Source organism: Mobula hypostoma, chromosome 14, assembly GCF_963921235.1.
Source record: "Mobula hypostoma chromosome 14, sMobHyp1.1, whole genome shotgun sequence".
NCBI classification, from domain to species: domain Eukaryota; kingdom Metazoa; phylum Chordata; class Chondrichthyes; order Myliobatiformes; family Myliobatidae; genus Mobula; species Mobula hypostoma.
The window spans coordinates 15,032,768-15,057,903 of record NC_086110.1 but is presented as its reverse complement, the minus strand read 5'-3'; the positions used below and the strand labels follow the sequence as shown (position 1 = coordinate 15,057,903).

General features: G+C 41.3%; 1 protein-coding gene across 5 annotated transcripts in view; it reads left to right on the top strand.

The window, feature by feature from the left end:
- phaf1 (phagosome assembly factor 1) overlaps positions 1-25,136 on the top strand; it is a 124,282-nt gene that overhangs the window by 89,964 nt on the left and 9,182 nt on the right. For all 5 annotated transcript variants that reach the window (XM_063066713.1, XM_063066709.1, XM_063066710.1 and 2 more), the window contains exons 6-12: positions 3,734-3,828; positions 5,812-5,909; positions 6,995-7,107; positions 15,821-15,954; positions 16,355-16,438; positions 16,527-16,609; positions 19,312-19,355. In XM_063066713.1, coding sequence (XP_062922783.1) covers positions 3,734-3,828; positions 5,812-5,909; positions 6,995-7,107; positions 15,821-15,954; positions 16,355-16,438; positions 16,527-16,609; positions 19,312-19,355 — 651 coding nt within the window. The remainder of the gene's footprint in view (positions 1-3,733; positions 3,829-5,811; positions 5,910-6,994; positions 7,108-15,820; positions 15,955-16,354; positions 16,439-16,526; positions 16,610-19,311; positions 19,356-25,136) is intronic.

Below are 25,136 nucleotides of genomic sequence, written 5' to 3'. Positions count from 1 at the left end.
CGAGCAACCTCAAGGCCAAGAAGCTTGGAGATGGGGGGCAATCCCATAATTGACTATTTCTCGCTGATCTCACTGATTAAAGGATCGAGGAAGATTGAAAACATCGAGACAGGCGCAGAAGGCGGGCGAGTGTTCAGCTCTGTCTATCAGCCTCTCGCTGCTGCTGAAGGCTGATGTCTATGTGTGCTGGTCGGTCTCTATCTCCCTCCCTCTCCCCCTCCCCCTCCCCCCTCTCTCCCCTCCCCCTCCCCCTCCCCCCTCTCTCCCCTCCCCCTCCCCCCTCTCTCCCCTCCCCCCTCTCTCCCCTCCCCCCCTCTCTCCCCTCCCCCCCTCTCTCCCCTCCCCCCCTCCCCCCCTCTATCTATCTCTCTCTCCCTCCCTCCCTCCCTCCTTCCTCGATGCTGTTAGAGAATGGTGCTGGAGCAAGGTTTAATCAACACTATTTATGGATTGGACTGTAGTTCACATGATGTGTTTTTCTGGTTTATGGTCATTCCTTTTTCTATTGCTATTTTTGGGCAACCTTGAATCAGGGTGGTCTGCAGATAATGAACACTGAGCGGAACTGAATGTGGACTCTTGGATTTTGTATTTTCGTTCGTTTGTTCTTGTTTTTTGCCTGAGGGATTGGTCGATGTTCTTGCCATTTGTGTGATTTGTTTTTTGGAGGGGGCTTTGAATGGGTTCCATTGTTTTTTTGTTTCGTGGCTGTCTGTGGAGAAGATGAATCTCGGTTGTGTACTGCTTACATACTTTGTTAATAATTGTGCTTTAAATCCTTTGAATTAATTGCTTTAGCTTTACTAATGAAGGAGTGTATAATCTCAAATCATCCATGCATAGAAGGTGTATCAAGGTATACAGTAATTCATTTGGTTGTTTCTGATTTGATACTCTATTGTCGTCTGATTTGGTAAATTAGAGAGTGGGTTGAAAGCTAGACTAAACCACAGTGGGCATAGAGAATCACCCTGATAAGTGCCTCGGTTTATTTTGATAACGGTGCTTCTATTTTGGTTGTTTATAAATAGATGATTGTAGTATGCTAATGCTTCATCAGATTTTGTAGGAATTTCACAAGTATTGGATGAAATTTTTATTTATATATATATATATATATTAAGAGCTTCTATTTTCCATGTGTGGAACTGAATCAAATACTTTTTAGTAGTCAATATGACAACATGAAAATTTTCTGCTTTTCCTCGGAGCTTGATTTGAAATTACGGAATCTATTATCAGTTCTTTACACCCTTTCATACCCTTACAGCATCCTTTCTGCTCTTCTGTAAGTATATTGTGGTTATCTAAGTGAGGGGTGATTAGATGCAAGATGCATGTTATAATTTTTTATATATAGCTTGTAAACAAGTAATGGGATGACATTTTGATGGGTCATTGTGATTTCTCTTTCAGGCAAGAGATAATGTTTACCTGCTGTTAAAAATTCAGGCACTTTTTCGTGATTTTTAAGAAAATTGTTGATATGTATTAATAGATACGGATGAAGATAAGTAAATATTTTATACCAATAATTATGAATAATATCACTGCTGGTATGTTTTCAGTTGAGGGTTTTTTGTATAACTATTTTCATCATAACCATTGTAACCAGGTGTTTGTATGTCCTCAATTGTGCGAGTGTGTTCTTTGTCCTCTCTAATCCAGCTTGTTTCTTGATTGTGCCAGATTTTAGGCCAAAAGTTCATCAGCATCTTCATGATTTTCTTGTTTAGCATTGTTGTGGTCTTTAAGTTGGTTTCTTTCTAGCTCTTGTGCAACTGTGGTGGTTTATTTGCTTTAGCATGTCTATAGGGATTAAGTTATTGCATTATCACTATGTTGATTTGCTATTCGTTGTGCATTTACTTGCATAATTGTATATTGTGCTGTAATAAAGTGACAGGGTATTGCTTTTTATTCCTACAGTGAGGTATTTTGTTTCAGCCGCCCCTAAAATAGAGAACAGACGCTGACCAGCACCACCCAGTCTGGGTACAGACGTGCCTGGATTTCTTTCTGTTTTGGTCCACGGGTGGTATTTTATTCCCTCTCTGCCCAGCATATCTGCAGAAATCCCCTCATGGGTTATTATTTTTTCTCTTCATGTACTTATAGTTTTTGTCTTTTGCACATTGATTGTTTTTCCATCCTATTGGGGACGGTCTTTCATTGATTCCATTGTGTTTATTGTATTTACTGTGAATGCCTGCTGAGTTATTTATGATGACATATATGTACTTTGATAATAAATTTACTTTGAACTTTCTGCTGGGATGTGCAGGTTGGTAGTTTAATTGGCCTTTGTGTGTGCAGATGAGTGTAGAATTTGGAAGAACTTGATGTTAAGATAGGAAAATAAAATGGGAGTAGTGTTGGATTATTGGGCTACAGGGCCTGTTTCCATACCATGTGAATATGGTTCTGTAATTGAAAATGCTTGCCTCAGGTGTGCTTTTATACACCGAGTGGCCACTTTATTGGAGTGGAGAAGTTCCCCCTCAGGTTCCCCTTCAGGGAAATAGATGGAGTAAAGGGGAAAGGCTTGTACCTTTACTTCTCTCAGCTGTGGGATAAGATCATGGGTGCGGATTTAAAACAATTTTTGGAAGTACGGAAGTGGGAAAGAAAATCCAAATGGTGATGATGGTTTAGAACTCACAGGCCGTGGCAGCAGAGACCCTCGTTATATTTTAAAAGTTTGTGATGTATTCTCGTAAAGTGGTGACTTGTGGGACCGTGGATCCTGTGCTGGAATGGAGATTAGGCTGCTGGCATTTTACTGACTGCTACAGAGCAGCCACACCGGGTGCTCCCTGTGTTGTAAAGTTTAAATGAGTTTTAACCATCAGTGAATGCCTGCATGATGCGCCTGCCATTACTGAACGGCTGGCATTTCATGGGGCTTGTGTGGTGTGAGTGGGGGGCCCGATGAGTAATGATTGAGCGTGTGATGAGGTAGATGGATTGTAAAAGACTGTTGCTGGGTAAATAGGGTGGCTGTATCATATGGATTTCTGTGTAAGGTAGTGACATCATTCCTGAGACATGAGCCTTCAGTGACCTTGACCAAGCACGTGAAGGTTTTTTTTGCAGCACTGCACCCATGCTCTTGGGCTTTTCTCCATTGGTTAATCTCTCCCTTCGGCTGTTGCTTAACAGTTTACATTGCTTGTTAACCCCTTTAATGCCGTTGTTAGCTTCTCCCTCTTCCTTCTTCACCAAGTAAACTGTGCTTTGAGGCAGTGCAATTATACTAAGTTTGTCACAACGATAGAAGCAATAGGCATGACACTCCTAATAACAGCTAAAGCTCTTCTGGTTGGATTTTCTGATTAATACAGTGTGGAAGCTCTAGGAGAGAGTACACACACAAAAGAAAAGTGCACAGTAAAGTGTGAATTAACAGGGTTGAATGAGCATTGACGTGCAGGTCCCCAGCTTGTAATAAGCCATACATACGAGTGAGCACTTTGGAGAGTGGTGCTATGGTTTTGTAAGCTGCTGCAAGGCTGTCGGCATCTCCTGCAACGTGGGAATTCGATACACTGACACATTTCCGATTTGCCAACTGTTCCGGTTACAGACAGTTCAAGGGAACAGAACTCTGTCATAACCTGGGGATGCAAGATAGTTGGGAAGGTTGTAAAAGAAAGTTTGTAGTCTGCATTAGTCAGGAATTGAAACATGCTAGCTTGAATTTTATTACCTCTTCTTTATTCTCATTCTACAGTGTACAATGCAGCTGAACAACTTTTTCATCTCAACTTTCGAGGGCTTTCTTTCTCCTTTCAACTGGATTCCTGGAAAGAAGCTCCAAAATTTGAGGTGAGAAGATGAGTTCCAAGCTATAGAGAGCAATGACTTTGCTTCTGCTTGGACTGCAGTGGACAACTTCAACTTGCATGTGTCCGATGCTTATTGGTGTTTAGAATTATATCTGTGAGATAGGCAAGGTTCTGAGAGGGGTAAGTGCTAAGAAACTAATCCTGCAGACAGAGTCCAGAATGAAAGAGTAGCTTGAACAGTTACAAAGGCCGATACAGAAGAGCAATCTTAATGTAATTTTGTTTTTGTTAAAGATAGAAAATTATTTAGTTCAACCTGAAACCAGGGTTTTGAAGCTAAATAAAGTTAAGTAAAAAGGCTTCAGGTGTGAGTTACCTCTGATAGAATGGAAACCAAGTTAAAAAATAGGACAATGAACAAGCCATGTCCAATGTTAATGGAATTAATATATAGGTTTTAACAAATAAATATCCTTTTAAGGTACCATGGGGAGGAAAGCTGTTTGAGCTTAACTATTGATGAGTTAAACATAGTATGAAAGAAAGGGATGAAGAGTTTTGTCAAAAAAGTAATTGCCTTAAGATTAAACAAAATTTGTAATCCAGTGAGAAAACAGACTGCAAAAGTTTCTGTCAATATGGAAAGAAGGAAAAGATTCTTAAACTTAATGTGGGTTACTAAAAGACAGGAGCAAGGGATATTATACTGGTAAATAAAGAAATGGTGAAGGAAATTAAGCAAATACAGTTAACTAGGAAACATCAGGACCAGTACATTTTGGTGCTGTTAAGCGGCTGCCACAATTAGCTGAAATAGTTAAAAATATATAAAAAAAAAGACAAACTGCATTTTAACTGAGTAACAATTTAAGTATTTAAATGAAATACAGAACAAATGAGAACACTATCAATACTACTACAATACTATAAAACTGTGCATTAGTTCCTAATAGAAATTGACTCAGGATTTTGTTGAGTGTACACTACCAAGTTCGTTTGATTGACTGTAAATGAACAAAATCTGTGCAGACACCTAGTGTAGAAAATGGACTGCCATCATACAGTGCTGTCAACAATTGCATCCTCCAAATCTCTATTTTTATTATAACATTCAAGATGATAGTTGATGCCTTCAAATTCTTCGGTGACCCTAACTTGTCAGAAGTAATGAAATCATTTCATTTTCGCTGCTGGCCATTTCCGGCATCTCCAAGCCTGAATGCTTGAAACTGCAGTGAGCAAAACAGTTCTGAATTGTCTTTCTGCTTACTTCTCCCCTACTATCGGTGACAAAAATCACTGCTTTTTGAACACAAGCAAATGCAGCTGACACTATTTAAAAACTGTCCAAAATAAGCATGGTCTTATGACCATACCGGTCCACGCATCTGATGCTAGTTAGAACCTATCTGGCAATAGTCTCCTGCCCGGTTAAGCAGCATAGTGTCCCAAATAAATGAAGGGAATCCCGGTGTTTCCTCGATTAGTTTTTGTTCTTTTAAGAGTTGTCCCAGGTAAGCGGTTGCCCTGATTAACCGATAACCCAGTTAACTGAAAATTTAGTGCCCATCTTGAGAGAAAAAGCACGGAAAGCCTAGAAATAATGGAGAGAGCTGGATCAAGATTGAATGAGCAACTGAGAGACATTTAAGAAAGTCTTAGCTCGGCCCATGGATGATGGAAAAATAGAGGCTATGTAGAAGGAAGGGTTATATTGATCTTAGAGTAGGTTAAAAGGTCAGTGCAACATTTTGGGCCAAAGGGTCTGTACTGTGCTGCAATGTTTTATGTATGTGACTGAAAAAAATTAATGTTAGTTGAAATAGTATTGGAGAAGTGAATGGAACCAAAAGGCATTATGGAATCTGTGCAGTGGGAGGTGTGGATTGGAAGTGGATGGAAATTGATTTGCTTGAAATGAGGATGTATGGATACATTACTAGAATGATTTTCTGTTTCTCTCTTTATCCATGATTTGTCCTTGCTGATGACTATAGATGTTTAACATTCTGTGTTTCTGCAGCCGAAATTTGCTCATGGGCTGGCCTCCCTGCAGATTCCTCACGGTGCGACTGTGAAACGCATGTATATTTACACTGCAAACAGTCTACAGGACACAAAGTAAGAAAACTGCCAGACAGAAGGTGCCATGTTTTCTTTTCCCCCAGATTGGCTTAGCTTCTACTGACCATCAAATGCTCATTGACAAGAAGAGTATTAGAGATGAATTTAGTAATTGTCAAAATGTCTTTGGCTCAGTCATTTGCCTTTTTATTATTCAGCAGTAGACGAGTAATATCAGGGTCTTTCTGCAGTGAAGCTCACTTTGAAGTTGTACGCTGCCTGCACAGAAATCTAATGGAGCAGTTTGGCTCTGAATCACAGTTGTGGCAGTACAACAATTTCTGCCTCAGATGTACAGCCACAGTGGTACATTTTACACAGGGTCCCCAAATAGACCCCAGCCACATGCTAAGAGCCTGTCTCAGAAAAGTCCCCTGTAATGTAATTTATTGTCTGGGCCCCCAACCTGACCCAATGATTCCCCCATCACCATATCAACTCCCTAACCACCTCTCCCAAATCAGAACCCCAATTCATAACTCTCTTGTCCCCAAGCCCTGCTCAGATATTGCACCCAGTCCATACCAGTATCTACCCGAGGTGGCCACAGTTTACAAAGACAAGCAGGCAAAAGCCTTTTAGTAATATCCAATTGGATGGGCACCTCTTGCTGCAGAATTTGCAACTGAATTGAATGCTGGTGAGGAGAAATTTACATCTTTAACATAAATACTCGAAACTGGCGGCAATTGTGTGATCCAGATTGCTTTAGAAACCTGGATTGTATGTGCTGGCTGGGTGCTCCTTTAATTGGCACTGTCCTTGCAGTGTGTCTTATGACAGTCCCACAGCTACAAGACAGCAATTAAAACCCAGCCTTGGTAGATCCTAGTTGCTTGGATTGCACTTTGATGAGTCTTGCCAGTAAAACATTACATGCCAATTAAGAGCAAGGTCTGTAGTGCTGAATGCTCACTATTGACACTAATATTCATTAAAACTGGTCCCTGGGCAGCATGGTCTACTAAAAGCAAAATGATGGAACTGTACAGTGTCAATACCATCTGAAGGGGAATAATTTATTTATCAGTGTGGTTTCTTGAAATGCCTGCACAGTGAGCATATCAATCTGGCTTTTCCAGAGCTCCCATGATGCCGCTGAGTTGTTTCTATGGTAACATCTATGCAGAGACTGTTGAAGTTCTGAGAGATCCAATGGGACCCCTTGGCCTCCAACTGCGACTACTAACAGCAGGTAAGATTAAAGTTAATTTCCTCTGTTTTGGAGTAATAAACCATTTCAGTGAAAGATGCATATAATACTGATTTGCTCTGCTTAGTGCATTATGATTAGAAATTACTCCCCGTGTATGTATGGATGTTGAAACACTGAGGTTGTAAATTTGTATCATTTTAATACAAACTAGAATGGCACAGGATGATAGTGAGAGCAGTGGTGTCAATCACCAAACTTACCTATACTGCTTTAGAATCAGAATCCGCTTATTGTAGACATTACTATTCACTATAGACATATGTCATGAAATTCATTGTTTTGTGGCATCCAGTACTGTGCAACATGTGTATATATTTTAAAAAAAAGACTTCTTGATAAACTTTGGACTTTGGTTCTCCTTGTAAAATCAGAAGAATCTAGCCTGGGTGTTAACCTCGATTCACATTTGAATTTTAACTCCCACATAAAGAGAGTGAGTGACCAGTGCAGCATTTCTACACTTAAGGAATATTACAGTGGTAAGTCCGTTTCTGTCATGTAATGATGCTGAAAATGTTGATTAGTATTGAAGGAATGTGATGTTGAATGGTGAGCTGTAATCAATAAACAGTCTGACGTGGGTATTGCTGTTGTCCAGGTTGTCCAAGGCTGAGTGGAGAGCCAGTGAAACAGACCTATGATTTTAAACAAATCATGGATGTTGTCTTAGATGGATGGAATCTACCTGATAAATGGTTATTCAACTTTTTTTTGTACAACTGGCTGCAATAGAGTAAAAATTGTAAGTTAGTGGCTACAGATCAATTATCAATCTTGGGTCTAGTTATTTTCAGGGTTAGGATGAGGGTCTTGCATGACTTGGGAATCAGCTTGGTTCAGTTGATAACTTTCAATCAGATGTTTGAGACCTGAACTCTGGTGCCAAACTTGAGTGCTTAATATCGATTGGCTTCGGTGAAGTACTAAAGGAGCATCATATTCTGAAAGCTGTCATCCTTTGAAGATTTCCTGCTCTTCATGGGCTTGTTTTGCTATTTACACCATACCATCCTTTACCTACTCACAGATTAGTTTCCCATCATTCCATGTTAGAATGAAATGTTGGCATAAAGAAGGCCATTTGAGAGCTTGGTTAATAAATGATTCTATTAATGGGCCAACTGCTATTGTCTTGTGAAATTAGTATACAAATTCCCCTGGAAACACAATTCCTTGCAAAGTGGCTCCAAATTGAAATTGAAGTTTTAAAAAACTGCATATATTGAACAGTTAAATTACAGCAGAATGTACTGGAAATACTCAGCAGGCCAGGCAGCATCTCTGGAGAGAAAGGCAGAGTTAATGTTTCAGGCTAATAATCCCACATCAGGACAGCAAAATTGAGGAAACAAGTATGTTTCCAGTTGCAAAGTGTTGGGGGGGGGGGAAGAGAGAGAGAAGGAGAGAGGGAACTTTGGCAAACACAATGCTACTGAACCTTCTGCTTAATGGGTAAATGGTGATTGCAGCAAAAAAAAAGGATGCAGAGCGTAGCAGTTGCTGGGAACCTAAAACAGAAAACAATGCTTAAGACACCTAGAATATCAGGCAGTACCTGTGGAAAGAGGAAAAATTGAGCTAAAAATCAAAATGAGGTTTAATATCACCAGCATATGTCGTGAAATTTGTTAACTTTGTGGCAGCAGTACAATGCAATACATGATATTATGAAAAAAAGTAAATCAATTACAGCAAATTTATATATTAGTTAAATTAAAATGGTGCAAAAACAGAAATAGTATATAAAACAGTGAGGTAGTGTTCATGGGTTCAATGTCCATTTAGGAATCGGATGGCAGAAGGGAAGAAGCTGTTCCTGAATCGCTGAGTCTGTGCCTTCAGGCTTCGGTACCTCCTTTCTGACAGTAACCATGAGAAGAGGGCATGTGCTGAGTGATGGGGGTGGCTTAATATTGGATGCCACCTTTCTGAGGTACTGCTCCTTGAAGATGTCTTGGATACCATGGAGTTTAGTACCCAAGATGGAGCTGACTAATTTTACAACTTTCTGTAGCTTTTGATTCTGTGCAGTAGCCCCCCCCCCATACCACACAGTGATGCAGCCTGTCAGAATGTATATCTGTAGAAGTTTTTGAGTGTCTTGGGTGAAAAACCAGATCTCCTCAGACTCCGAATGAAATATAGCCACTGTCTTGCCTTCTTTATAGTTGCATCAATATGTTAGGACCAGGTTAGATCCTCAAAGATCCTGACACCCAGGAACTTGAAACTGCTCACTCTCTCCACTGCTGATCCCTCATCTTACTGACATTGAGTGCAAGGTTGTTACTGCGATGCCACTCAATTAGCTGGTATATCTCGATCCTGTACGCCCTGTTGTCTCCATCTGAGATTCTACCAACAATGGTTGTATCATCAGCAAATTTTTGAGCTACTCCTAGCCACACAGACATGGATATAGAGAGGGTAGAGCAGTGGGCTAAGCACACATCCCAGAAGTGCGTCAGTGTTGATCATCAGCGAGGAGGAGATATTATCAACAACCTGTACAGATCGTGGTCTTCCGGTTAGGAAGTTGAGGAACCAATTGCAGAGGGAGGTATGGAGGCCCAGGTTCTGTAACTTATCAATTGGGAACAGCATCCTTGCATAGGTATTGATATTGCCCAGGTGAGCTACGGCCGCATGAAGAGCCATTGAGATTACATCTGCTGTAGAGCTGTTGTGGCGATAGGAAAATTGCAGAGAGTCCAGCTCCTTGCTGAGACAGAAGTTGATTCTAGCCATGACCAACCTCGCAAAGCAATTCGTCACTGTAGATGTGAGTGCTACTGGACAATAGAAATTAAGGCAGCTCACACCACTCTTCTTGGGCACTGGTATAGTTATTCCCCTTTTGAAGCAGGTGGGAATTTCTGACCGTAGCAGTTAGAGGTTGAAAATGTCCTTGAGTACTCACACCAGTTGGTTGGCACAAGTTTTCAGAGCCTTACCAGGTACTCCATAGGGGCCTGCTGCTTTGCGAGGGTTCATCCTCCTGAAAGACAGCCTGACATTGGCCTCTGAGACAGATCACAGGGTCACTGGATGCAGCAGGGATCTTCACAGCTGTAGTTATATTCTCCATTTCAAGCAGGCATGGAAGGTGTTGAGCTCATCTGATAATGAAGCATCACTGTCATTCATGATGTTGGGTTTCGCTTTGTAGCAAATAATGTCCTGCGAACCCTGCCAGAGTTGGCGTGTATCTGATGTCACCTACAACCTCGCTCAGGGTTGTTTCTTCGCTCTTGAAATAGCCCTCCGCAAGTCATACCTGGTTTTCTGGTACAGACTTGGGTCGCCAGCCTTGAATGCCACAGATCTAGCCTTCAGCAGGCGACAAATCTCCTGGGTTATCCACGGCTTTTGGTGGGAATGTACAGCAAGTTTTTGTAGGCACACACTCATTCACACAGGTTTCAATGCAGTTGGTAACAACTAAGGTGGGTGACCTTGAGGTGGATGATCAATTCTAACACAAGTAGGAAAAGCTGACTATCCTAAATTGCTGAATTCATCATTGAGTCCCGAGGCTCCCAAGGGTTGCAATGTGCCTAGACAGAAGATGAGATGGAGTTCTGTCGTCATTAACTGGACTCTGAACACATGCACTCATTCTTCAATCATACTTTACATGTGCTCAAGGAGTCACTGTTCTGAAGTCAGAAAAGAAAAATACTATTCTTATATAGAATTGACTAGCACTTATAGATTGGTAAACTATGTTTGAATTTTTTACTTTCACCATTCACAATGGAGCTGTTAAAGTCAATAGAAACTACAAACTAACAACCAAGGATATTTTAAAGCTAGTAAAGTAATTGTCTCTTCAAAGACTTTTCTTGCCTGTGTGATGGGATCTTAAGTTTCATTCGTTATGGACTATGCTTTTAAGGAGAAAGAGAGAGACTGAATACAGCGTTAGGAAAAGCAGCTGTCTTCTACTGCTAACTGACTGAGGGAGAGAGGCGGAGCCATTCTTCGCTGTCAGCTTGTTTACATCTCTCTGCAGCGTGTTTGGATTTTTACGAGGACACTCTCGTTTTCACAGTCAGAGTTGAGATGGTTTCAATCATGGAAAGACACCAGTGAGTGGGGTCGCTGGTTTAAACTTTCAGTAGCCCACAAGGGGTGAGTTGAGTATTGATCCAGAGTATTGATAAATGACTCTCATAAGTTGCTGCATCTGGAAGCAGGTGCAGAGAAGAGGGGAGAGAAAGGTTTGAAATAGAAGAAACCTAGTGACAAAGAGATCACTATTTGGACTCTCTCCAAGTAGCCCGTAAGGGTGAGTTTGATTCCATTGGAATACGAAAGTGTGGTTGTCACATAGTTAATCCACAAGAGTGGGTTCTCTGGTGAGGGAAAACCTTTGTGAATACCACATGTGTGTTAACATGTGTTTTAACCCTTGTCTGGGTGTGGTAGTTCACTGAAGAAGGCACCCCTGTGGCAAATCACTGTTGGGGTTACTTCATATGTCATGGAACTGGATAAGTGGCTATCACGTTGTGTGATTGGGGTAACCTTGTGGAATCTACCAGCGTGTCTACCCTTGCCTGGGTGGTAGTTTTCCCTTGAAGAGGGTCCCCTTGTGATAAGCTACTGTTGGTGATAATCCATACGTGGGTTCGGTTTGAGTATCCTGTGGCCACCACTTTGGGATGACCCGTAGCTGAATTCGGGCGTGGGATTGTGGTAACCACTTGTGAGAAAGGATATTTCTGTGAAGATCACTGTCGGTGATACTTTGTGAGTGGATTCGGAGCTGATGACAGAAGACCAACTGTTTACTTGTTCTTCTCCTATCGTGGATTTCACCTTGGCTTACAAATATCCCTCTCCCCCGCCACCAACTCCGAGCATTGAACGGAACTTCCTTACATACCATCGTAAGACTGAACTCTTGCCACATGGGCTTGAATGAGTTTGGGAACTTTATTTTCTTACACTATATATGAATAGCACTGCTCACTCTTGGTTTACCCGGTTTAAGTTATTATATTACGTAGTTACTAATGAAATAGTGATTGTTAACAGCAAAACCAGACTCCAGGTGTGCTGTATTGCTGCTGATACTTTTACAGGGTTGCGTGTACGTAATACCTGAGCTGTCTGCGTTCTATTTGCAATGTATCCTTGTCTGGATGTTATGCTAACCCTTGCCTCACCACAACTTCCTCAGTTCCATGAGCTTATGTTGCTAAAAAAAAAAAAAATCAAGGCATGTTGCCTAGGTATGTTTGAATAGTTTCAGCCAGTCTTTAGAGGGAAAGTTTCTATAAGTCTTTCTGTAATAATTCACAAATCCATAGTGACTTTTGAACTGGTGGCTGAGATTTAGAATTTCTCTGGAAGTGTTGCCTTGGGTCCCCCTGCTGGTTCAGGTGAGTAACTATTGTGTGGGGTCAAATGCATCATATCTTTAAAAAGCAGGGATGTTTATTACCAGTCTACGCTGAAATATGCTCTCCTTGTAAAGGTTAGCAGTGTAGGTGCAATAATTAATTTGTGCCTCTGCTTTAGAGGTATAAAAACACATCTCTCTTGCAGTTTTTTGCAGATCTGGTGAACCCAGATGCAAATCAACAAGCATGACTTAGGTTGGATTTGACATCGCTGGAACAGCTCCTGTGGTTATTTAGAAATAAGATGGCAACTTCTTGGAGAAATTAATCACATTGTACATTCAATGGCTGCTTTATTAGATACACCTGTACACCTCATTAATGCAAATATCTAATCAGCTAATCATGTGGCAGCAACTCAGTATTTAAAGGCATGCAGAAGTGGTTCAGTTGTTGTTCAGACCAGACTTCAGAATGGGGAAGAAACGTGATCTAAGTGACTATATCACTGGAATGATTGTTGATGCCAGATAAGCTGCTTTGAGTATCTCAGAAATTGCTGATCTCCTGGGATTTTCATGTACAGCAGTCGCTAGAGATTACAGAGACATGTGAAAAACAAAAAATCATCCAGTGTGCGGCAGTTTGGCCCACAATGTGCCGACCATGCAACCTACTCTAGAAACTGCCTAAAATTTCTCTACCACGTAGCCCTCCATTTTTCTAAGCTCCATGTACCTACCTAAGAGTCTTTTGAAATACCCTATTGTATCTGCCACTACTACCTTCGCTGGCAGTGCTTTCCTCACACCCACCACTCTGTGTGGAAAAGTGTGCTTCTAGGCACCTTTAAACTTTGTCCCCTCGTGTTAGCCATTTCAGCCCTGGGAAAAAGCCTCTGGCTATCCACCACTCTGGGCTAATTCTACAACTTACAGACTGACTTTCAAGGACTCTCTTACAACTCAAGTTCACAGTATTATTTTTATTTGCAGTGTCTTTTGCACATTAGTTGTTTCTCGTTCTTTCTTTGTTTATGTATGGTTTTTCTAGAATTTCATTACGTTTATTTACTTCCTGTGAATGCCTGCATGGAAATGAATCTCAAGATAGTTTTTGGTAACGTGTGTACATTGAACTATGGATGTCGAATGCATTTTGTAGATGGTAAATGCTACCACTCTTGGTGCAGTGAAGGGAATGAATGTTTAGTTGAATTTAAATTTCCAAAGCAGCAGTGGTGGAATTTGAACTCATCTCTGGTTGCTACATTGGGAGGAAAGAGACTATTGTAGGCATATTTGAACATGATGAAAAAATATTAAATTTGGTTAAATTGCAGAGGTAGATCAATGTAAATTAATAAGCATGGAGTTGCTATAGAGTAGGACTTGGTATTGATTATATTATAAGCATCAGAGTTTTTAGATGGTTTGGTTTGTGAAAGAAGAGGAGAAACGAGTTGGAAGCAGTGCCATTAGTGTGATAGGGTAAAGCATAAGTAAATATTTTATCTATTATTCTGTACACTGATCCAACTTGCACTTGCTGTACAGTCATTTCAGATTAGAGCCTGTAATTTTGCACTGACCTTTGAACACCTGGTCCTATCTGGCTCTGGCCACAAAGCTACTGGGAAGCTCCGCAGAAATCTTAGCACGTTATCTCACAGAGCCTGTGATACACACCATTCACACACCAAACTATTTCTATGGTGAGGATCATTAATTTGTGACTTGCATTGAAAAAGATGAAAGGATTACAGACTACAGTTGCAAAATAATTAATGATGACAATCACTTATTGAAACACCATTTGATTTAATTAAACGCACTGCACTTGTTGGCCTGATTGTGAAAAGTTAGTTGCAGAATCTGATATCTAAGCTGTTGGTAAGGAAACACATAAAACAAAGTTATAATTTATTTTGAGCTATCCACAGATTTAACTGAATTCCAGGATTGTTAGAACAAAGCAGAAGGAATTTACTTTCATTCGTACTAATTTTTCCAATATTAGCACATACTGTCAGACGCAGCTTCTGTACGATAACGTTGCCAGTTTTCATTTACTGCTAAGGTTTACCTAAAGCTGGTGTATTAATAGCCTGAGCAACACACGCATAATGCTGGAAGAACTTAGCAGGTCAGCCAGCATCTATGGAGAGTTAGAAACAGTCAAGGTTTCAGGTCGAGACCGCTGTGTGTGTTGCTCGGGTCCGATCCATTGATGTTGCTGGATCTACTGAGATCCTCCAGCATTTTCTGTGTATTCTTCTGGATTTCCAACATCTGCAGAATCTCTTGTGTTTATCAATAGCCTGGTATTGCGAACCCAGTTTCCATTTGCTGAGGGATGTATGTTTATTTGAAGTCTTTTCATGATGCGTAGCACTGGTAAGTCCGCAATGTAAGTAAACAAGGTTTTATTAACAAGAGGGAGTCTGCAGATGCTGGAAATCCGAGCAACACACACAAAATGCTGGAGGAACTCAGCAGGCCAGACAGCATCTATGGGAAAAAAAAGTCCAGTCAACGTTTCGGGCTGAGACCCTTCAGCAGAACTGGAGAAAAAATAGCCGAGGAGTCGATTGGAAAGGTGGGGGGAAGGGAGAGAGAAACTCCAGGCGATAGGTGAAACTTGGATGGGAAGAGATGAAGCAAAGAGCTAGGAAGTTGATTGGTGAAAGAGACAGTGGCCATGGAGGAAAGAAGAAAGGGGAAGGTGTGTAGGTGTAGAGGGAATGTCCACCAGAACAAGCGGATCTCCCAGTGCCCACCCATTATTCCACTTCCCATTCACATTCCGATATGTCCATCCATGGCCTCCAACCTGATGGCATGAACACCGATTTCTCAAACTTCCAGTAATGCCTCCACCTCCCCCCTTCACTATTTCCCATCCCCTCGTCCTTCCTTTGTCCTTGCCTGCCCATCACCTCCCTCTACTGCTCCTGCACACCCTCACCTTTCTTCTTTCTTCCATGGTCTTCTGTCTCTTTCACCAATCAACTTCCTAGCTCTTCGCTTCATCCCTCCCTCTCCAGGTTTCACCTATTGCCTGGCATTTCTATCTCCTCTCCCCCCACCTTTCAAATGTACTCTTCGGCTTTTTTTCTCCAGTTCTGCCGAACGATTTCAGCCCAAAACGTCAACTGTACTTTTTTCCGTAGATGCTGCCTGGCCTGCTGAGTTTCTCAGGCATTTTGTGTGTGTTACTAAGGTTTTATTAACTTACTTGAATAATCAATACGTACTCGCTTGAATAAAGTGTGATGTTCTCTGCTTCGCCAACATGCAGACTTGTGAGCTGACTCTAAGGTACCTCTCTCCTGGTTGCAGGTTGTGGTCCTGGCATACTGGCAGACACAAAAATGCATACATTTGAACGCTGTGTGTATTTTGGAGATTCCTGCCAGGATGTGCTGAGTGCTTTGGGATCTCCACACAAAGTTTTCTACAAGTCGGAGGACAAGGTAAGTCTAGATCTTCATCTATCCCCAACACTTAAGTATCTTAGGGAGTGCTGTGTTTATGGTCTATTAAGTGACAGACTGAACCTTGAGATGCAGTGTATTTAATGTTAATCTTCCTTACCGATTGTTATTTCCAGTACAACTTGCTTAAAAACAAGTTCTGCATATTTCATGTTAGCCAGTTCCCATCTACTGCTTAACACCAGTGACATTTCAGTAGTGAGTACATCATTATTTCATGTCATGAACACCCCATCTGTGGACTCAGCAGCACAGATACTGTATATGTCTGTATTGACCATGAATTTTTTGAGTGTGATACTATTTACCTTGTATTAAGTTGGATTTTCTGCCCTTTCTCTGCTCATGTAATGATTATCCATGTGCTTTTTCTTTACAGATGAAAATCCATTCTCCCTCCCCTCACAAGCAGGTTCCCTCCAAGTGCAATGACTACTTTTTCAACTACTTCACTCTAGGAGTGGTACGTATCCACTGTACCACTTGTTGCTGACAAGCTGGTGTTATACCAGTCACCTCAGCTTTAATTTCTTTCTGTCTCTCTTTGACAGGATGTTCTGTTTGATGCCACAACACATCAGGTGAAGAAATTTGTGCTTCATACCAACTACCCAGGTCATTACAACTTCAATATGTGAGTGTCAACCTCAGCAGTAAACATTACATTCAGTCAGAGAGTGAACCACACACCAGAGAGGGTTGTGTGTCTTCTGGCTCTTTATAGCAAGCCGTTCAGTCCAGTTCCCCACAGATCTGCAAACTTTTATGTTTTAAAATATTTATTCAATTCTCCTTTGAAAAGCAAAATTGAATCTGCATTGACAAAATTTTCAGCTGGTGTGTTCCTGGTCACAACTGCATGCTGAAGAAACAGAACCAGGACTGGGCCAACAGGCTCCACAGGAATGCAGTGCCGTTTCAGATTATGGATTATGCGAGTCCATACTTCCTTGAAAATGGCAACAATACTGGATAGGAGGGTGAAGAAGCCATACGTACTACACATTTCCCCTATCAGTCCGGGTCTGGAAGTCATGTTGTAGTTATATAAAACTTTGGTTGGGCCACATTTGGAGTACAGGGTGTATGTCTGGTCACCATGTTACAAGAAGGATGTGGAGTCTTTGGAGAGGGTGCAGAAGACATTCAGCAGGATGTTGTCTGGATTTGAAAGTATTAGTTGTAAGGAATGGTTGGACGAACTTAGATTGTTCTCTGAAGTTACAGAGGGTGAGGGGTGACCTGATGGAAGCTTATAAAATTATGGAAGGCATAGATCATTTTCCTAGGTAGAAATGTCAAATGCTAGAGGGCATGCACTTGAGGTGTGAGGTGGGGGAGTCTAATAGAGATTTACGAAGCAAGTTTTTATTTACACAGAGTGGTAGGCGGAAGAACACACTGACAGGGATAGTGGTGGTAACTGATACCAAAGTAACGCTGAAGAGGCATTTTGACAGGCCTGTGATCAAGCAGGGAGTGAAGGGATTCAGACCGTGTGCAGGCAGGTGGGATTTCTTTAGATTGGCATCTGACGTCATGGGCTGAGGGGGCCTGTTCTTGTTCTGTACTGCCCCATGTTCAGTGATGGCTGCTCTTTTACCTAATGCCTACCATCCTGCACTGACCCCATATTCTTCGACTCCAAAGATCTCTCAGTCACTATCTCTGTTCTGACTGACGGGAGTGTCCTATGTTAGAGAGGCAGAGTTGAAAGTAAATGTAACCTGGATATCTGTGTATTCTGATCAATCATCAGGGAACCATAACAGTCTTTAATTAAATCACAACAGGACAAGTTAATGATGCAGAATATTGGCAGAAGCCCGTTCATGGTACCAGGTTCTCTTCAGAATAGTCACTGCTCTGTATATATAAAGTTTGAGTTTCCTGAAATTAGTCTATTCAGGAGGTGGGTTCTGGAGAGCAACCACTAGGTGACTGTTTGCTCTTTGTTTTACCCTACATGCACATTGCAGCATCGAAACTGGGATTCAGTCTTGTTGGGACCATTGCCACATAGGGTGAGAGGCATTGAGCACAGCTATTCTCTGGTATGGTGTTTACATTAATGACTTCTGTCACTTAATATGAAGATGTATATTTTTATCCATGGTCTGAAGTGAGTCATGTAGCTCTTTTTGCAGTTCTTGAAAATTCCAAAAAAAAAAAACAACTTGAGTAAAAGTTTCTTTTACTACTTTGGTGGTCTCCTGAGTTTGAGAATGACTCCTACTCCAGCAATTATAGCTTCTGAGGTCAGTGATGAGGCCAATGCTGTATTCGCAGACAGATGAGGCAGGAAGTGCCTGACAGGATGAGTGGGTGCATGGTCTGTGTGCTCTTTGTGTTCCAATATGTGACTATTCCAACAGTCCTCCATTTTTCACAGTCATGACGTAGGCATTGTGGTGCTCCCAAGGAGGCTTTGAGATTGCATTTGAATCTTTTCTTTTGTCCACTTGGTAAACTCTTTCTGTGATTAAACTTGGAATAGGGTGCCTGCTCAAGGAACATATGTGGACAACTGGAGTCAACTGTGTGTAATCAGGGCCTCGATTATGGGGGTGTGGGCCAGGGAGATTCATCCATCCTCCCAGTGGATTTCGAGGATTATGCAGTCGGCCCTCGTGGTAGATCTCTGCTGTCTTTGGGTGCCTGCAACAGCAGTCCATGCCTCAACAATATAAAGCAGGTCGCATCTCACTGCGCCCCAGTAGATCAGGTTTTCATGCATTTTAAAAACTTGATTTTTAAGCACTCTTTCTCTCAAGTTGTGCTAGTGTGCTGACACGATAAGTTTTGACACTGTTCTCTGATTTTGAAGTGGCTCCTGAGCTTTGGGGAGTGCTCTACTTTTCCCAGTGTCTTGAAATGAATCTTTACTGTCAGGGCAAACACGAGAGAATCTGCAGATGCTGGAAATTCAAGCAACACGCACAAAATGCTGGTGGAACGCAGCAGGCCAGGCAGCATCTATAGGAAGAAGTACAGTCGACGTTTTGTACTCTAGGATTAACTTTGATTAATTCTAGAGACAATACGAGTTAAACATTTCCCCTTTCTCCAGTAGATTATTCCCACCCCAGCAGAAAGCTTTTTTGGAGATGAAGTAAAAGTGTAGGTGTAATGATACAGCCACACGGACAGGACCAGAGTTTCTGCTGCTACGAGATTGTAGCTCTCCTAGCAACACCATTTAATTTCCTGTATTGCATCCAGTTTTAGCATTTTCTCTCGTAAGCATGGGATTGGCAGGGTGGACTTAGTTACTCAGCAGAGCGAATAACTCCAAATATATAATTAACTGTCTGTAATTTTATTTGTTTTTGCCAGATACCATCGCTGTGATTTCAAGATACCACTGGCAGTAAAACGAGGTGAAATCCCTTTCTGTGGGACAGCTGGGGGTGGCAGATGATCAGGTTTTTTTTGCCTTGGAAAGATGATAATTCTAGAGAATGCAAAACAGATGTTCTAGGAAGAAATTATTGAAGCTGAATGATTAAATGAACTGCTTGGTGTGGCATTGTTCCCAAATGATGAGACAAAGGAAACATCTGGTGGGAAATTTTTAAAAAGATCAAAACCATTAAGCAGTTACCATTAACAGTGGATTCTGGTTAATTGGGACACATTAGGACCAGTACATTTTGGCCCAATAAGCGGCTGCCCCAATTAGCCAAAGTTTTATGTAAGTGGCCTGCCTATACTAATACGCTACTATATAACTGTATTAGTTCCTTATAGTTACCAACAGGGGAATTTATCCAGTGTTTGCTGCTGTGTTCATTTGATTGAGAGTAAGTGAACAAAATTAGCACAGACACCTAGTGTAAATAATGGGCTGCCTGCCTTCATACAATGCAATGCACACACAATGCTGGAGGAACTCAGCAGGCTAGGCAGCGTCAATGGAAATTAATAAATGGTCAACTTTTTGGGCCAAGAACCTTTTTCAGGACATGCTTTCAACAACTGTATCCTCCAAATCTTCATTTTCATTGTAACATTCAAGATGATTGTCGATACCTTCAAATTCTTCGTGGACTGAAATCATTTCATTTTCACTCCCAGCAGTTTCTGGCACCTTCAGGCCCAAACTCTTGAAACCACAGTAAGCAAAACAGTTCTGATTTATCTTGCTGCTTTTTACTTTCGATTTTTTTAGATTATGAAGACACGCAGTCCTCTTTTATTGTCATTTAGTAATACATGCATTAAGAAATGATACAATATTTCCTCCGGTGTGATATCACAAAACACAGGACAGACCAAGACTGAAAAAACTAACAAAACCACATAATTATAACATATAGTTACAACAGTGCAACAATAGCATAACTTGATGAAGAACAGTCCATGAGCACAGTAAAAGTTCAAAGTCTCTCAAATGTCCCACATCTCACGCAGATGGGAGAAGGAAGAAAAACTCACCCTGCCATGCCCGACCACAGTCCGACTCTGAGTCGTCGGAAAACTTCGAGCCTCCGATCAGCTCTCCGACACTGACTACCGAGCACCACCTCTATCTGAGCGATTCGACCTCAATCTCAGTTGCCAACAGCAGGCAAAGCCGGGGATTTTGAGGCCTTCCCTCCGGAAGATTCACGATCACGCAGTAACAACAGTAGCGAACGGGCATTTCAGAAATTTCTCCAGATGTTCTTCTGTGCTTTCACATCTGTCTCCATCAAATCAGAATTGTCCACGGCCCCTATTTAACGGATACGATTATCATTTTCACCGGAGGGCTGCACACACACAGTGCTCTGCACTCTCTCCTCTCACCTGCCTCCTTGCTAACAACAGGAATTCTGCAGATGCTGGAAATTCAAGCAACATACATCAAAGTTGCACCAGCAACTTTGATGTATGTTGCCTCCTTGCTAACTGTAATTGAGAAAAATCACTACTTTTTGATCACAGGCGCATGTAATTGACACTATTTAAAAACTGTTTGCTCAAAACATGGTGTAGTGTCTTTCTATGCAAGTGGATGTGACAGACGCTAGTTAGAAACTGTTCGGCAACAGTCTCCTGTCCCAATTAAGCGGAATTGTGTCCAAATAAATGAAGGGAATCCTGGCTATTTTCTCAATTAGTTTTTGTTCTTTAAAAGTTGTCCCAAATAAGCAGCTGCCCTGATTAACCAATAGCTCAATTAATCAGAAACCACTGTACATACAAATTTGTTTTGGAATCTAATTATAGCACACTGCTGGTTTCCGTATATATTTGGCAATTGTCTGCTCTGCCCAACCAACATAATTGTTTTTGGATTTCATGTACCCTGTTCCCCTCACTTCTGCTTACCCAGGTTCCATGATGAGAGGAACTCTAACATTGAAGTAACTGCAGGGGTTACTTGGTTATGAAAATAACCTATCAATGAATGTTATGTGCATTGTAAAGCAGAGCTATTAATACAAAAACTTCACTCCATCAAAAGCATTTCTAACCCCGCAAGCAGTTAATCTGATAAACCATTCTAGGTAGCTCCCTCAACCTCCCTCTGTCTCTTACCTCAGCCACTACACTGCACTGTAAGCACTTCAAACCATTTTTTATAAAAGCTGTTTACATTGTAAATACATGCTTGTACTTTTGAATTTATGCATATTTTATTCCATATCTGTTCTAAGTTCATTTTTAACAATTTTAAAGAAACAATTATATAAATATTTTTGTTGCATGTTGCACCAACACACCACAGCAAATTCCTAATACATGTAAATGTATTTGGCGAATAAAGTAGGTCCTTTATTTATCTCGGGGTTTCAACTGGGAAAACTACTATGGTAATTCATAGAAACACCAACAGAAGTCATCTGCACCCATGAAGTAGTGATTATAATCTTGCTACAAGGTAGGGTTTGAGGAGGAGGAAGTTGCACAGATAGGTTTGGAGAAGGAATTTCTGAATCTGGTTCCACATTAGCTGAAGGTATTCTTCAGTGGTTGGCTGGAGGAAGGTTTTGAGATGCACAAAAAAAATGAAATAAATCAAAACTCTTGCTAGATTGTTGGAGTAGTTGGAGAAAGACCAAAGATATAGGTGTTTGAACTTCATTAAATGCTGATGTGGGTACCAGTGGATAGGGTGGCTGATAGATGATCAGGACCTAGTACAAAGTGGGATGTAGGCAGCAAAGCTTTATGATGGGTGGAAAATAAGAGGTCCGTTCTATAGATCATAAGAATCAAGTCCAGAGAACAGAAGTTTTGATCATGATTTCAGCAGCTGAGAGAGCATAAATTACTAAATCACGACCTGCCTAAGTCCATCTTGATCACTTTCTACCTTTATGGTTGTTTCATTCTTCAACATGGCTTCAGTATTGGGAATGCAGGTCAGGGTTTAAATTCAGAGTAGAAATCTTCCTTGACAACATTCATAGCTTCCAGGATATGGTTCTACATTAGAGGGAGCTCGTAGGTTATTAGAAACAACAAGCAGGATAGACAAAAAAACATCAGTTGATGTGGTGTACTTGGGTTTTCAGAAGGCCTTTGACAAAGTGCCACACATGAGGCTGGTATGCAAGCCACAAGCCCATGGTATTACAGGAAAGATTCAAGCATGGATAGAGCAGGGGCTGATGGGCAACAGTGGGAATAAAGGGAGCCTTTTCTGGCTGGCTACCAATGACTTGTGTTTCACAGGGGTCTCTGGTCCAATTTTTTTTACATTATATGTCAATGATTTGGATGATGGAGTTGATGGCTTTGTTGAAATGTTTGCAGACGATATGAAGACAGATGGAGGGACCGGTAATTTTCAGGAAGTAGAGAGGCTACAGAAGGACTTAGACAGATTAGATACATACAGAGTTCCCCCGCTATCTGAAAGTAGAGCGTTCCTATGAAACCTTTCGTAAGCCGAAATGGCATAAAGTGAAGAAGCAATTGCCAATAATTTATATGAGAAAAATTTTTGAGCGTTCCCAAACCCAAAAAAATAACCTACCAAATCATACCAAATAGCACATAAAACCTAAAATAACACTAATGTACAGTAAAAGCAGGAATTATATGATAAATACAGAGCCTATATAAAGTAGAAATAATGTATGTACAGTGTAGTTTCACTTATCAGAACCGGGAAGATTTAGCCAAAACCGATTTGTAGAAAAAAATCGGCACGTATGTGTGCGCACGTACACGCATGCGCACACACCTGCCCGTGCAAGGCTTCGCAGTCATGGTAGTCTTTCTCGGGGTAAACACAAGTTCCTTTCTCGGGGTAAACACAAGTTTAAAGCAGGCGCCTTTTATCGTAAAAGCGAAAATCCTCTTCGGATTTCTTTCGGTTAGCGAAAACAGGTACTAATGTAAGTCTTCGTCAAAGCGAAGTGGCGTAAAGCAAACTTTCATAAAGCAGGGGACACCTGTACTTCATTGATCATTGAAATTACATTGTCACAGTAGCATTACAAGTTCAAGGATCTACAAAATTAGAAGTAAGAAGAATAAATAAGAATAAGTTATCTTAAACAGTCTAACAGGAGAGGTTCATCACTTCCCCAGCTATAGGTTACTCATTATAGTGCTTTATACCCGAGGGTAAGAATGACCTCATATAGTGCTCTTTGGAGCAGCACCGATGTCTTAGTCTATTACTGAAAGTGCTCCTCTGTTCAGCCAAAGTGGCATGCAGAGGGTGAGAAACATTGTCCAGAATTGGCAGGATTTTCCGTAGGGTTCTTTGTTCACCACAGCCTCCAGTGTGTCCATTTTGACTCCTTTATAAAAAACAACCTTTCTAATTAGTTTTTTGAGCCTGTTGGCATCAACTGTGTTGAGCCACAGATGATTTAGCTTGCACCATTTGACAAAGTCTTCCACCAGGATCTTGTATTCATCCTCCCATTCTCCCTTTATGCACCCATTTATTGCTGAGTCATCAGAGGATTTCTGCAGATGACATGACTCAGTGTTATATCTAAAGTCCGAGATATACAGGATGAGTAGAAAGGAAGCCCCCGTGGGGCCCTAGTGCTGCTTATAGCCGCATCTGACACACAGCGCTGAAGCCGCACTAACTGGTCTGCCAATCAGGTAGTCCATTATCCAGGATACAATGGAAGTGCCAGCCTGCATTGAACAGAGCTTCCCCCCCCCCCCCCCCCAAGCAATGAGGAGAATGGGCAAAGAAATGGAAGATAGAATGCAGTGTTGGGAAGTGCGTGGTCATGCATTTAGGTAGAAGAAATGAAAAGATTGACTATTTTCTAAATGGAGAGAAAATACAAAAAAAACTGAGGTGCAAAGGGACTGGGAGTCCTTGTGCAGCATTCCCTAAAGGTTAATTTGCAGGTTCAGTCTGTGGCGAGGAAGTCAAATGCAATGTTAACATCATTTCAAGAGGACTAGAATATAAAAGCAAGGATGTAATGTTGAAACTTTATAAAGCACTGGTGAGGCCTCACTTGGAGTATTGTGAGCAGGTTTGGGACCCTTATCTTAGAAAGGATCTGCTGAAACTGGAGAGGGTCTAAGAACAGAGGGCACAAATTCAGAATAGAGGGGCGTCCTTTTAGAATTGAGATGAGGAGGAATTTCTTTAGCCAGAGAATGGTGAATCTGGAATTCTTTGCCTCTGGCAGCTGTGGAGGCCAAGTCTTTATGTATATTTAAAGCAGAGATTGATAGGTTCTTGACTGGTCAGGGCATGAAGAGATATTAGAAGAAGGCAGGAGATTGGGGCTGAGAGGAAAATTGGATCAGCCATAGTGAAATGGCTGAGCAGACTTGATGGGCCAAATGGCTGAATTCTGCTCCTATATCTTGTGGTCATGTGATGGTGACAGTTTCTAGGACACCAGACCAGGTTATTCTTGATGGCAAAAATAATACTCAAATCAAGACAACTTTACCCTTCCAGTTAGCTCTTGAAGAGACGGAGTCAGTTGTTGTTTAGAGCTAGTAATCTATTACTCGTTACAGCTCACTCAGAGCAGTAACAAACAGTTGGAGGAACTCAGCAGGTCAAACGGTTTCTGTAGAGGGAAGAAAAAGCTGAAGAGATTGTCAGTGGTTCTGTTTGAAACATGCATCAGGACTGTGGTCCCTACACTTGGGGCTGAGAGGTTAATGTCACAACATACAGTTTGAGCAATTATGGTGGAATGACATTCAAATCCCGTTGTTGGTTTTTC